This window comes from Dipodomys spectabilis, unplaced genomic scaffold (assembly GCF_019054845.1).
Source record: "Dipodomys spectabilis isolate Male_0828 unplaced genomic scaffold, ASM1905484v1 ptg000034l, whole genome shotgun sequence".
Lineage (NCBI taxonomy): Eukaryota > Metazoa > Chordata > Mammalia > Rodentia > Heteromyidae > Dipodomys > Dipodomys spectabilis.
Window position 1 is genome coordinate 1,730,845 of NW_024870711.1, and position 13,443 is coordinate 1,744,287.

Here is a 13,443-nt window from a genome sequence, read left to right on the forward strand (position 1 = left end):
CAAGCGCTCTACCGCTGAGCCACCTTCCCAGTCCTTTAGCTATATACTTTTTGTTCTTACTTTGCACTTCATTCATAGTGATGAGTATGTTCCTTTTTTTTTTTTGTCAGTTGTGGGGCTTGAACTCTGGGCCTGGGCTCTGTCCCTCCGCTCTTCAGCTCAAGGCTAGTGCTCTACCACTTTATGTTCCATTCTTGTAACCCTATGACATACCAAAAAAATGTCTGTCTTGTAGTAGCCATGCTAGAATTAATATGACTTCTTCTTTAGCTTTTAAGATTAATTTCAACCGGGCACTGGTGGCTCACGCCTGTAATCCTAGCTACTCAGGAGTCTGAGATCTGAGGATCGTGCTTCAAAGCCAGCCCGGGCAGGAAAGACCATGAGACTCTTGTCTCCAATATACCATCAGAAAACTGGAAGTGGTGCTATAGCTTAAGTGGTAGAGCGCTCGCCTTGAGCTGAAGAGCTGAGGGACAGCGCCCAAGCCCAGAGTTCAAGCCCCATGACTGTCAAAAAAAAAAAGATTGATTTCATTTACTTGATTCCTGTGAATATCCCATATTTTTCTTTGAGGAATGGTGCTTTTTCCAGGAGATAAGTATTCATCTTCAGTTCAAATGCTCATGAGTTTAATAAAAAGATTCTTCTTGATCTTTTCTTACTGTGTAATGTTCTTGTTGAATCTCCTGACTGTTTTTTGTTTTGTTTTGTTTTGTTGTTGGTTTTGGGTCTTGAACTCTGGGCCTGGGTGCTGTAGCATTCTACCACTTGAGCCACAGCACCACTTCAGTTTTCTGGTGGTTTATTGGAGATAAGAGTCTCATGGACTTGACTGCCAGGGCTGGCTTTGAACCGCAGTCCTCAGATCTCAGCCTCCTGAGTAGCTAGGATCTCAGGCGTGAGCCACCAGCGCCTGTCTCTCCTGACTGTTTTTGATTCCCTTTCTTGATGCTTATTTTTCATTCTGGTTTTGTTCCTACATATCTGTGTCCCATCTAAGAAGCATGTCTCAGAAATTTATAGTATGTAAAATCTTCAAATAATTTGGTATATTGACAAGTCAGCATATGGCTTTCTCAAATTTAGTAAGTGTGTTTTCTCATTGTTTTACATCTTTTGTTGTTGTTGTTGGTCATGAGGCTTGAACTCGGCCTGGGCACTGTCCCTGAGCTCTTCAGCTCAAGGCTAGCGCTCTACCACTTACTTGAGCCACAGTGCCACTTCCAGGTTTTTTGTTTTGTTTTGCTTTGTTTTTGGTGGTTAATTGAAGATAAGAGTCTCATGGATTTTCCTGCCAGGGCTGGCTTTGAACTACAATCCTTAGGATCTCAGCCTCCTGAGTAGCTAGGATTACAGGCATGAGCCACCAGCATGCCCGCTTCATTGTTCTACATCTTATGGGTCTTAAAATGAGCCCCATTTTTTAATTTCACCAGTAGATTTTTCCCAAATGACTATGGCAGAGTTTTGTTTTTTTGTTTTTTTGGGTCCAGTCGTGGGGCCTGAACTCTGGGCCTGGGCGCTGTCCCTCAGCTCTTCAGCTCAAGGCTAGTGCTCTACCACTTGAGCCACAGTGCCACTTCTGGCTTTTTTCTTTTTGCTTATGTGGTGCTGAGGAATTGAACCCAGGGCCTCATGCATGCAAGGCAAGCGCTCTACCACTGAGCCACTTTCCCAGCCTGACTATGGCAGAGTATTCAGATTTAAACATTCTTTATTTCTAGTGGACAACTGGTTAAAGGTGGGAAATAGTAATAACAACAGGATCCTTAAGCTCATCTAATTAGTGTTTACTCCTTCCTTAGTGATATACTTGGTGGTCAATTTTTTTTTTTTTCCTTGCTGTTAAGTAGCATCCAGGCTGGCTGCAGTAAACCAGTTTCTTTGGGTTAGATAGCTGTATTACACAGTGGCCATCAGAATACTTCAGTCTAAATCATGCATCTACAACTTCCTAGAAGTCAGACTCAGGGCATTTCATGGTTTAGGAGCCTTGATTGTGAGATGCATCTATAATACCAATGTCTTTGTCTATACATGAATCATACATGGTACTAAGTATAAAGTACATAATGGAATGTGAGAATACAAAATTAACTAACTTATAGCCCTACCCTAAAAGGCCTTATCCTTTAGTAAACAGAATAGAAAAAAACAGTCTTGTTTTTAAAACTGTGGGTTGGAAACTGGGATGAATTCAGTGCTAGGGCACTTGCTTAGCTTATTGAAGATCCTGAGATAGATCACACATGCTACAAGTAAATAAATTGTAGGGCTTGAGACATATTAAAGTTCATCAATTAGTGAAATCACGGTAAAAAGCACATTAAAAAAATGGAATGAAATAGAAATCCTAGTATATCAAAAGTAGAGCCAGGACAATGTTACGGGATACATTTTGTTTATATACATACACACTTGTGATTACTAGGTGACTAAATCTAATTTCCTGTAACTAGCTCATATTAAAGCTTTTAGGCTTATAAACTTTTTTTTTTTTTGGGTCCGGTCATGGGGCCTGAACTCTGGGCCTGGGCACTGTCCCTCAGCTCTTCAGCTCAAGGCTAGCGCTCTTCCACTTGAGCCACAGCGCCACTTCCGGCTTTTTTCTTTTTGCTTATGTGGTGCTGGGGAATCAAACCCCGGGCCTCAGGCATGCAAGGCAAGCGCTCTACCACTGAGCCACCTTCCCAGCCCCAGGCTTATAAACTTTAAAATTGCATTTATACTTTTTTTGTTGTTGTTGGCTATGGGCCTTGAACTCAAAGCCTGTGCACTCTCTCTGAGCTCTTTTGCTCAAGGCTAGCACTCTACTACTTTGAGCCACAGCTCTACTTCTGGTTTTTGAATGGTTAATTGGAAATAAGAGTATCACATACTTGTCTGCTCACTCACATTGGCTTTGAACTGCATTCCTCAGATCTCAGCCTCCTTAGTAGCTAGGATTACAGCATGAGCCACCCATGCCTGGTTATACTTTCTTTTTTCTTTGTTCGTCAGTCGTAGAGCTTGAATTCTAGGTCTAGGCACTGTCCCTCAGCTCTTCATCTTAAGGCTAGTACTCTAGTTCTTGAGCCACAGCACCACTTCTGGTTTTCTAGTGATTTATTGGAGATGAGAGTCTCACGGACTTTCCTGCCCAGGCTGGCTTTGAACCATGATCCTCTGCTCTCAGCCTCCTTAGTAGCTAGGATTACAGGCATGAGCCACAGGCGCCTGGCTTTGGTATACTTTGTATTATTCAAAGGAAATGTCTGTTCCTTTAGGATTTTGGTAGGAACTCCATGCGTCATAAAAAGATCATTCCTTAGCTCTCAGTTTCATACCTTTTATGACTTGTAAAAACAAGTATATCTAAAAATAGACTATGCAGATTTGTTGTCCATATTGCTTCTTTCTATTTATTTCTCTTTGCTAATCCATCAGTTAAATGACTTATGTAAAACTTTTTTTAAGGCTGGGTGCTGGTGGCTCACGTCTGTAATCGTAGCTACTCAGGAGGCTGAGATCTAGTGCTGGTGACTCACACTCATAATCAATTCTAGCTACTCCGGAAACTGAGATCTGAGGATTATAGTTCAAAGCTTGCCAAAGCAGGAAAGCCTATGAGACATCTCCAGTTAGCCCACAAAAATCCAGAAGTGGAGCTATAACTCAAGTGATAGAGTGCTAGTCTTGAGAGAAAAAGCTAAAGGACAGCACCCATGCCCTGAGTTCAAGCCCTAGTAATGGTGCATGCACACACACACACACACACACACACACACACACACACACACAAGATCCTTTGTTGCTACAATTCCATATTATTGTACTTATTCACTACTTTTAAGTCCACTTAGAGATTCTAACTGTATTGTGAATTTTTTGTAATTGATTATATCTAAGACTAATTTTTTCCATACATGATTTTTTTGCTCCTATCTGCACAGTTCAATGTCAGTAATATGGATCCTAATCAGTAATCTCAACAATTCTGTGAATCTTATCATGAATCCATAACATAAAGACATAGTCATGGGCTGAGAAGGTGGCTCAGTGGTAGAGCGCTTGCCTTGCATGCATGAGGCCCTGGGTTCGATTCCTCAGCACCACATAAGCAGAAAAAAAAAAGACATAGTCATATATGGAGTCTGTTGTCTTGGATTTAGGTTAAATAGATTCTCATACCTATTTAGTTTATTCATTGAAGTCTACAGCTTCAACTTGAGTTGATTCCATGGTTGGATTTCTATTTCTTTGTGCTGTCTTTTCTGTTTGATTCTCTAGACCTTTAACCTTGATAGGGATTGATCTTTTATTCATATTCTTACATCATATAACTTTATCTATAATAGGCTGAAAGATGGTTTCAAAGGATATCTTTTGTCTCATCTGAGGAACCTATGAATATTACCTTTCATGGCAAAGGGAAGGTGGCAGTCTTTTTCGTATGATTTGGTTAGGGAAATTGGGATGGAGAGATTATGCTATGGACCATAAATGCAATCATATGCATCCTTAGAAGAGGGAGACAGGGAAAAGGTCATGTGAAGGCAAAGCACAGAGACTGGAGATGTCAGCTTTGAAGACTGGAATACTGTAGCTATCACCAAGGAGGACCAGTAGCCGCGAGCTTAAGAGAGAGAGATGAGCGCTCTACCACAAACTTGGCGTAAAACAACAGACATTTATTCTCTTGTTTTAAAATCCAAAATCAGCATCATCTGACTGAAATTGAGGTGTACGCAGGTCTGTGCTCCTTCTGGAGACTCTGGGAAAGCTTGTTCTTCACCCATGGCAACAGTGCAGTAGAGCTGATACCTTGATGTCACCCAAGTGATGTTAGTTTGTATCTCCAACTGGAATGGATTTCTATTGTTTTAAGCTGTCGAGTTTGTGGTAATTTGTCATAGTAGCTGGAGCAGATTTATATTATCTCTTGTTCAGTATAGATTTTTCAAATGACTTTGCCTGACTCTGGATCACAACTCATGTAGTAGTCTACTGATGTAAAGTTTGTTTCATTCAGTAGTTCATCTCAGAGACATTGTTTATTATGAATCATAATAACAGCCTTATGTTTCTTTAGGCTGCCAAACTTTTTGATGAAGAAGGAAGAAAAAAATTCTTTACACAGGATATGAATAATATTCTTCTGGAGTAAGTAATTTTTTATTAAAAAATGATGAAATTATCTCAGTACAGTAGGCCTGTGAGATGAAGATGCTGCTATTAGGTATCCGCTCTTCCCTTTTCTGCCTCGTAAAATTAACATTTGTTCTTAGTAAAATTACGTGTCTGCACATACTGGTTTTTCTGGGCCACTTATACTAATTAAAGCTCCCAATATTTAAAGCTGTCTGAGCAATTGACTTCTATGCAGTTGAACAGTAACCTGGACTTAAATGTATTTCTTCTTAGAGGAAAATGTCTTTACTAAAGCATGAACTATTTATATAAATTGGTATAATTTTCCATTTTATTATACTCAGACTTGAGGAAAATAATTCCATTGATACCTAGTAAACAAGTTATTATGTATATGTATGTACATACATACGTATACATATATACATATTTATGGCCAAATGGAAATTAGGGCTCAATGAAGAAATCCTGGTTGTTGGGTAGGATAGAAGTAATTTGAAGGTGACAGTTAAGCTAGAAGAAAGTAAATGCTGAGAAGAGAGAGAGATTATATTTTATATTTGGATTACCAGGTTTAACTGGTAGTTACGGGAATCAAGTATATAATTACTATAGGCAGAACTATACAAAAAGTGATCCTGAGGAAAAGAGCCAGTTTTATACCTCTGATGAAGATAACATGCTTACTCTGTTGGTTATAGTGTTATGTAAGTCACAGCAAAATCTAATACTATGATTCCTATCTTTTAAGCATATAATGGAGATAGTTTACTTATTAGATAAAAAGAACTGATTGGTTCATTAGTTCATTAGGTAATCAATTGTATTCTTTTATCCTATTGAACTCAAATGGACTCAGAAAACAAAAACCTGGTGTGCTAGTATGATGGCAGAGGACCTTCTCATTCTTGTTCTTCTTTATCTCAGCCAGGGATTTTCAGGTTGAATGCTTCCTATTTGTGCCACTGTCTTTTACCTAGTACCTCTTTGAAACTGCAGACTCAATAAACAGTGCAGCCATTTCTCATCAGAGCTGTCCCAGATTCCCCAGCCAGGGATCTTACAAGCCTTTCTTTTTCTTTCCACCCAAAAGTCTTAACTGTACTAAATCTGTTCTTTCTCTTGTTATTAAGTCCACCCTTATTTTTTTTTATTTTACTTTTTTTTATAAGAGGCAACAACTGCTTGTCCCCTAGGAGAGTCAAGAGACTCTCCTTGGGACAAAGGATCTTAAATAAGCAAACTGTAGGCATTCCATTAAGACTTCTTTGTTTATTTTTCCTTATCTATTGTAAAACAGATACTTTGAGGGAACCCATCTGTTTTTTATTTCACTAATGCTAACTTCTTATGTTGTGTCCCCCCATCCCCCACCTCCTCCCTTTTTAGTCACTCTTACTCTTCTGAGCCTCTTTTCCCACTGTCTAAACAAAAATGCTTCACTTTCTGGACTAAGTTGTTCTGTCCAAGGCATGAGCTGATTGTTTGGGATAGTAAGGAAATTATTGAGGCATATTGATTTTACCTCAACATTGCTTCTTTGTGCTAGCAAGGGAAAAAAAAAATCAATCTGTTGAAATAGGGAGTCTTTAAAAAAAATATTTTTGTAATTGAATTTGACCTGAGTCAACAAATATATAACATACTGACTTGATTTTATTCCCTTTTGCCCTGAAGTAATGTTGTTAATAAATGATACTCTTATGATTCTGATTCATCTCAAGAGTTCTGTTCAACAAATTGGCTTGACATTAAAATCACACTCAACACTTAACATGAGACCCGCCTGTCGTCTCTTTGTTACGCATGCTCCTTTCAGGTGCTTCAGAATGAGTACTGACTCGAATCTCAATGTGAAGGGACTCAACACTATCTGAGGAGTGACTTTTGTGGAAACCAGTGACTTTCATTTTGTTTTGTGAAAACCACTAGCTTCTATAAATAGGTCATTGAGCCTGCCTACTCTTACCAGGAATTTCTTAGAAACTGAGAATTTCTATTTCATTTTTAGCCTTCACCTTTAAAAGTGTATGTCCTGAAGCTTGAACTCAGGCCTAGGCACTATCCCTGAGCTTTTTTGCTCCACTACTTGAGCCACAGCTCCACGTCTGCCTTTTTGGTGGGTAATTCAAGAAAAGAGTCTCATGGATTTTTCTGCCTTAGCTAGCTGCAAATCACAATCTTTAGATCTCAGCCTCCTGGGTAACTATGATTATAGGCAATCGCCAGCAGTGCCCAGCTCAACTAACTTTTAATATCAAAGCAAGCTCTAGAAGTCCTCCTAATCTAAGTCTAGACTTTAATAAAGATCTAACCACGTTATCCAGCCAAATGCTTATATATAGATCTCATGAAAGTAATGATTGTTTCCTATTTGAACACTTGCATTTGACCCTCTCATACTTATAAACTTCTTTCTATTTTGTATCTTCTATTTAGCTTCTCTAATACCAAAAATTTTTGATGACTAATTCTTAGCATAATTTTGCACATTTATGTTTTCAAAATTTGAAGTTTAATAAGTAGTAGATATGTTTGATCTTGTAGGGTTTCTTTTCTTTTTCCAAAGCTTTTGAATGTGTCTTATAGTTATGGAAAGTACTTAAGTCTATTTGCACCTTTTCCTATAATATAATGTTTTGGACATAATTTGTTGCTGAAAGTGCCAGTTTGATGTTGACTTTCAAATTAACGTCTGTTTTCTTTCTGTAGTAACATCTGTAGGGTATTGTGTCTTCCATTTTGAGAGACATCTTATTTATTCATTGGTTTGACTTGCTAAAAATGTAACTGTTAAAAGCTTCTTTCTTTTTTCTTAAATATTAGGCTGAATGCAAATATCACCATTTATGTAGTCTCAAAGCCTAACTTCTAAGTAGAAATGAAAACTGGAATTACAATAAATCAAGCAAACTATTTAAATGCATGGCTAGTATAATACATGTTCAATAAGAGAAACAAAGATGGATAAACTAGTTCATACTTGGAGGAAGACTTTTTTTTTTTTTTTCAGAAAAAATCCTGTAGAAACTCAGTAAAACTGTATAACTGTCTAATGTGAAAGTTGCCATATTATCTCTAAAAAAGAGATGAGCTTTTAGTTAAAATAATGTTACCATGCATGCTCAACCCCAAAACAGACTTTGCTTCATCACCAAACAAAATGTATTTCCAGATTGTTTGTGTCATATAGATCCTCCTCTTAAGCTAAAATCTTAAAAGAATTTTCTATATCATTGTTATATTTGGTAAAGGGTTTATTTCTATGAAAAATCCTATCTGGGAAATGATAGGAACACTAATTGAGAACAGAAATTCACTGCCTTTGCTGGCTTGCTCATGTGATGTCACCTAAAAGAAATTCTCTTGTTGGTTTTCTTGGTAGCATTGAGTTACAGCTACAAGAGTTAGGCCCTGTCATTCGTAGTGGTGTCTACTCTCATCTTGAAGCGTTTGTGCCATGCAATAAAGAAACACTGGTAAAACGTCTGAAAAAGTTACATCTCAATGTCCAGGTAAGTCTAAGAATAATAGGAGCTAGCCAGACAGGAAAGTCTGTGATAGTCAACCTCTAATTAACCGGCAAAAAAGCTCGACTAGAGGTATGGCTCAAATTGTGGAGTACCAACTTAAATGGAAGTGTAAGGCCTTGAGTTCAACCTTGTACTAGTATGTAAACTTTGTTCTAGTATTCCAGAGTAGTATCTTCTTTACATATTGCTTCCTTATCATAGTGGGTATTAACCAGTAGTCTGAACAATGTAGGTTTCATTCTCATTTTAATTATTTGTTTTATAAAATGTTCCTATAATTTATAGATGGAGACATTATTAAGACTGTGAAGGAACCTGATTTATGGAACTGTCATCTCTCTGTACATCACTTTCATAATTACAATAAAATTTAAAAGATTTTTTAAAAAGAATATAATGGACACTATTAAAAAATATACTGGGAGAAGTGGCGCTGTAGCTCAAGTGGTAGAGCGCTCGCCTTGAGCTGAAGAGCTGAGGGACAGTGCCCAGGCCCAGAGTTCAAGCCCCACGACCGACCAAAAAAAAAAAAAAAAAAAAAATATATATATATATATATATATATATATATATATATATACTGGGTTAGCAGTATATTTATATATTTTCCCCTTGGAAAACTGGGAAATACGATCATCCTAATTATATATCCCAGTGTGCCTTTGGAAAATTAGAAGAATATGTCCATTTTTGGATATGCTGACACTTCAAATGTCTATCAATATGTGAAATATAGGTTTTATCTATTGAGAATCTGCTTATATAATAAATTCTGTTAAGATACTTAAAAAAACTTTTAGTATGTTTTTTCCTCAGGATGATCGCTTAAGAGAACCTCTGCAAAAACTGAAACTGGCTGTTAGCAATGTCATGCCTGAACAGCTATTTAAATACCAAGAGGACTGCCAGGCTCGTAGTCAAGCTAAGTGTGCCAAGTATGTTACCTCTTCTCTTTGGATGGGATTTGGCTTTAAGAGAACACTTGTAACTTTAAAGGGTTGGTCTAAAGTAAAGTGGTCATTTATCTTCAAGTAGAAATCCACATACACCACTGGAATGCTATAATTGAATGTTTTCTTTTTTTTTTTCTTCTTCTTCTTCTTTTTTTTTTTTTTTGGGTCCAGTTGTGGGGTCTGAACTCTGGGCCTGGGCGCTGTCCCTCAGCTCTTCAGCTCCAGGCTAGTGCTCTACCACTTGAGCCACAGCACCACTTCTGGCTTTTTTCTTTTTGCTTATGTGGTGCTGAGGAATCGAACCCAGGGCCTCAAGCATGCAAGGCAAGCGCTCTACCACTGAGCCACCTTCCCAGCCCCTAATTGAATGTTTTCTAACTGACTTATCGTATCACTTCCCATATAACTGCTTTGCTATCAAAGGCAAAAGGCTTTGGTTTGTATGGGTGTGATCTAAAATTCAGGTCTGATCTGGGAGTGCATACCTGTAATCCCAATACTCAGGAGGCTAAGGCATAGGGATCAAGAGTTTGAGGTCACTCTAGGCTTTGTAGCCCAGACTGGCTCACAACAAAGCCAACACTGATCAGATATTTCATATGTTGATCAAATTGACTAGCTGGGGCTAGTGTTTATACCTTTATGTTATAGTTTGAGGATCCTATTTACCAAGCTACTTTATAACTCAATCCAAATTCAAGTTATTACATGGAAAGGTAGATTCCCTAGTCTGTTTAAAGTTAACATTCAGGTAAGCAATTCAGGATATTATAGCGATGTTAGGTTACAACTTTACTTCTATTAGGCACTGGTGACTCATATCTTAATCCTAGCCACCCAAGAGGCTAACTTGTGAGGATCTCAGTTAAGGAACTAGCCAGCCAAAAAGTTTGTGAGACTCCATTTCTGATTAACTACCAAAAAAGTGGGACTAGAGGTATGACTCATGGTAGAGTGCCACCAAGTGAGAGAGTAACGCTTTAAGTTCAAACTCTTGTACTGGCACAAAAACAAAAAAAAAAGAAAAACAACTTTGCTTCATAAAATGTTTCTTTCATTTTCTAGGTTACAAACAGATGAAGAACGAGAAAGGAATGGATCTGAGGAAGATGATGATGAGAAACCAGGGAAACGTGTTATTGGACCAAGAAAGAAATTCCACTGGGATGACACCATTAGGTAAGAGTTTAACATCTTTACTTCTGACCAAATATATAGTATAGAAAAGTAGCCAGGGACTGGGAAGGTGGCTCAGTGGTAGAGCGCTTGCTTTGCATGCTAGAAGCCCTGGGTTCGATTCCTCAGCACTACATAAGCAAAAAGAAAAAAGCCAGAAGTGGTGCTGTGGCTCAAGTGGTAGAATGCTAGCCTTGAGCTGAAGAGCTGAGGGACAGTGCCTAGGCCCAGAGTTCAGGCCCCAAGACCGGACCCCCCCCCCAAAAAAAGAAAGAAAAGTAGCCGGGTGCCAGGCTCACGCCTGTAATCCTCGCTACTCAGGAGGCTGAGATCTGAGGATCATGGTTCAAAGCTAGCCCAGGCAGGAAAGTCTGTGAGACTCTTATCTCCAATAAAAACCACTAGAAAACTGGAAGTGGTGCTGTGGCTCAAGCGGTAGAGTACTTGTGCCTTGAGTTGAAGAGTGCAGGGACAGTGCCCAAGCCCAGAGTTCAAGCCCCACGACCAATAACAATAACCAAAAAAAATCTGTATAAATGGAAAAAATAGATTGGAAACAAACTAGAAATTAGTCAAGGAAATGCTAATTTGGTTCTAATTAGTCTCCTTAGAGTACTAAAGCTTTTCATACTTTTTTATAGGCTAATCTAATAATGGAATAAGTCATACTGGTTTCATAAAATTCAGTCTCAATACACTTAAGTAAACCAGCCATCTTTCATACCCTACAAAGACAGCTGTCAGTCTCAGGCGTCTTAAGTAAAGGTGAAGAGGGAAATTGCCTCATGATGGAGATTTGACTGTCATACAGTGAATGCTATACGTTAGGAATGACTCATTGTCACGCCATTGTCTGCATTCTTCAGCTAATATTCTGTATTACTGCTTGTAGATTTGTGTGCTTAAAAAAAAAAATCTGTTGCAAAAAGAGAGAAAGGAAATAACCAACCATTGGGGTTGGAGGCATGGCTCAGAGGTTAGAGCACTATCTAGTAAGTGAGAGTGTTAGGTACTGAGTTAGAATTCTGGTTCCAGACCTAAAAAAAAGTGAGAGAGAGAGAAAAAAAAAACCTTAGTTTTCTACAGTTTTGTGTTCAAATTTGTATGTAAATATGTTTGTTTTTATCTGTTTAGAACTTTGTTGTGTAACCTGGTTAAGATCAAGTTGGGATGCTATGAATTAGAGCCAAATAAAAGCCAGTCAGCTGAGGATTATCTTAAATCATTCATGGAGACAGAGGTGAAGCCATTGTGGCCTAAGGGCTGGATGCAGGCGAGGTAAGAAATGTGACTTCTGAAATTCTCTTTTACTTTCTTGTTTTGCTATGCACAGACATACATGATATTGATTTTGCTAAGAACCTAAGGTGCTCAACGTCCTATGTTAGATGATCTTTGCTTTGAAAACTTAAAGTAGAAGACAAAATGACTGGAGGCATGGCTTCAGTGGTGGGTTCCTAATTATCAAACAAAAGGCCCTTAGTTCAAATCTTAGTATTTCCAGGAAGAAAGAAGTTTAATACTTCCAGGTGCTGGTGGCTAATGTGTATGATTCTAGCTAAGATCTGAGAATCATGGTTTGAAGCCAGTCTGATCAGAAAAGTCCATGAGACTCTTATCTCCAATTACCCCAAAAAAGCCTGAAGTAGAGCTTTAGATCAAGTGGTAGAGGGCTAGCATAAAAGCTCAGGATGGGCACAAAAAAAAAGTTTAAGAGAAAACAATCATGTGGACATAGAGATAAACAGATGGGCATAGGCATGAAAATACTTTGTTTACTACCTTTTTGTTTGTGCCTCAATTTGTTGTTAATAGTGAAAAAAGAGATGAGAGCTGATAGTTTGAAACCTTAGCTGGGAAACTTTTATGGGGTAACATGTAAATAAGGAATTGAATATAGGCTTTGGAGCATAAGAAAAAAGAGAGGCAGCCTTAGGTTTTCTTGAAAGTAATATTAGAGGAATATTTCAAAAACAAAGTGGGCATCTTTGAAGTCTCAAAATTTTAGACTATAAAATTTTATAATAAACTTGGTTATTAACTCATCTTAAAATGTCCCATTATAGCAACAAAAATAATCATTTCTGTTGATGTTAAAATATGATACCAGTGGCTCCTGCCTGTAATCATAGCTACTTTAGGGACCTGTAGTCACAGCTACTTTAGGAAGCGAGATCAAGAGGATCCATTCAAAGCAAGCCTGAACATACACAGTGGCTCATACCTGCCAAGTTGGAATCTTAAAATAAGAATCAAAACCCAGGGGCTGGGAAGGTGGCTCAGTGGTAGAGCGCTTGCCTTGCATGCGTGAGGCCCTGGGTTCGATTCCTCAGCACCACATGACCAAAAAGAAAAAAGCCGGAAGTGGCACTGTGTCTCAAGTGGTAGAGCACTAGCCTGGAGCTGAAGAGCTGAGGGACAGTGCCCAGGCCCAGAGTTTCAGGCCCCATGACCAGACCCCCCCCCCCCCCAAAAAAAAAAAAAAAAAAGAATCAAAACCCAGGCACATTCTCAGGCTGGAACAAAAACCCTGTTTCAAAAACAGCCAGTGTTCAAAAGGATTGGTAGTGTAGTGTAACTCAACAGTAGCATAGCCTAGCAAGCATGAGGCCCTGAGTTCAAACCTCAGTATATGAAGGGAAACAACC

At 38.5% G+C, this 13,443-nt stretch overlaps 1 protein-coding gene across 2 annotated transcripts in view; it reads left to right on the top strand.

Annotated features, from left to right (window-relative positions):
* The window catches only part of Ubn2 (ubinuclein 2), a 73,163-nt gene that overhangs the window by 34,209 nt on the left and 25,511 nt on the right, over nt 1-13,443 (top strand). For both annotated transcript variants that reach the window (XM_042677045.1, XM_042677046.1), the window contains exons 7-11: nt 5,075-5,145; nt 8,519-8,648; nt 9,483-9,601; nt 10,685-10,798; nt 11,930-12,073. In XM_042677045.1, coding sequence (XP_042532979.1) covers nt 5,075-5,145; nt 8,519-8,648; nt 9,483-9,601; nt 10,685-10,798; nt 11,930-12,073 — 578 coding nt within the window. The remainder of the gene's footprint in view (nt 1-5,074; nt 5,146-8,518; nt 8,649-9,482; nt 9,602-10,684; nt 10,799-11,929; nt 12,074-13,443) is intronic.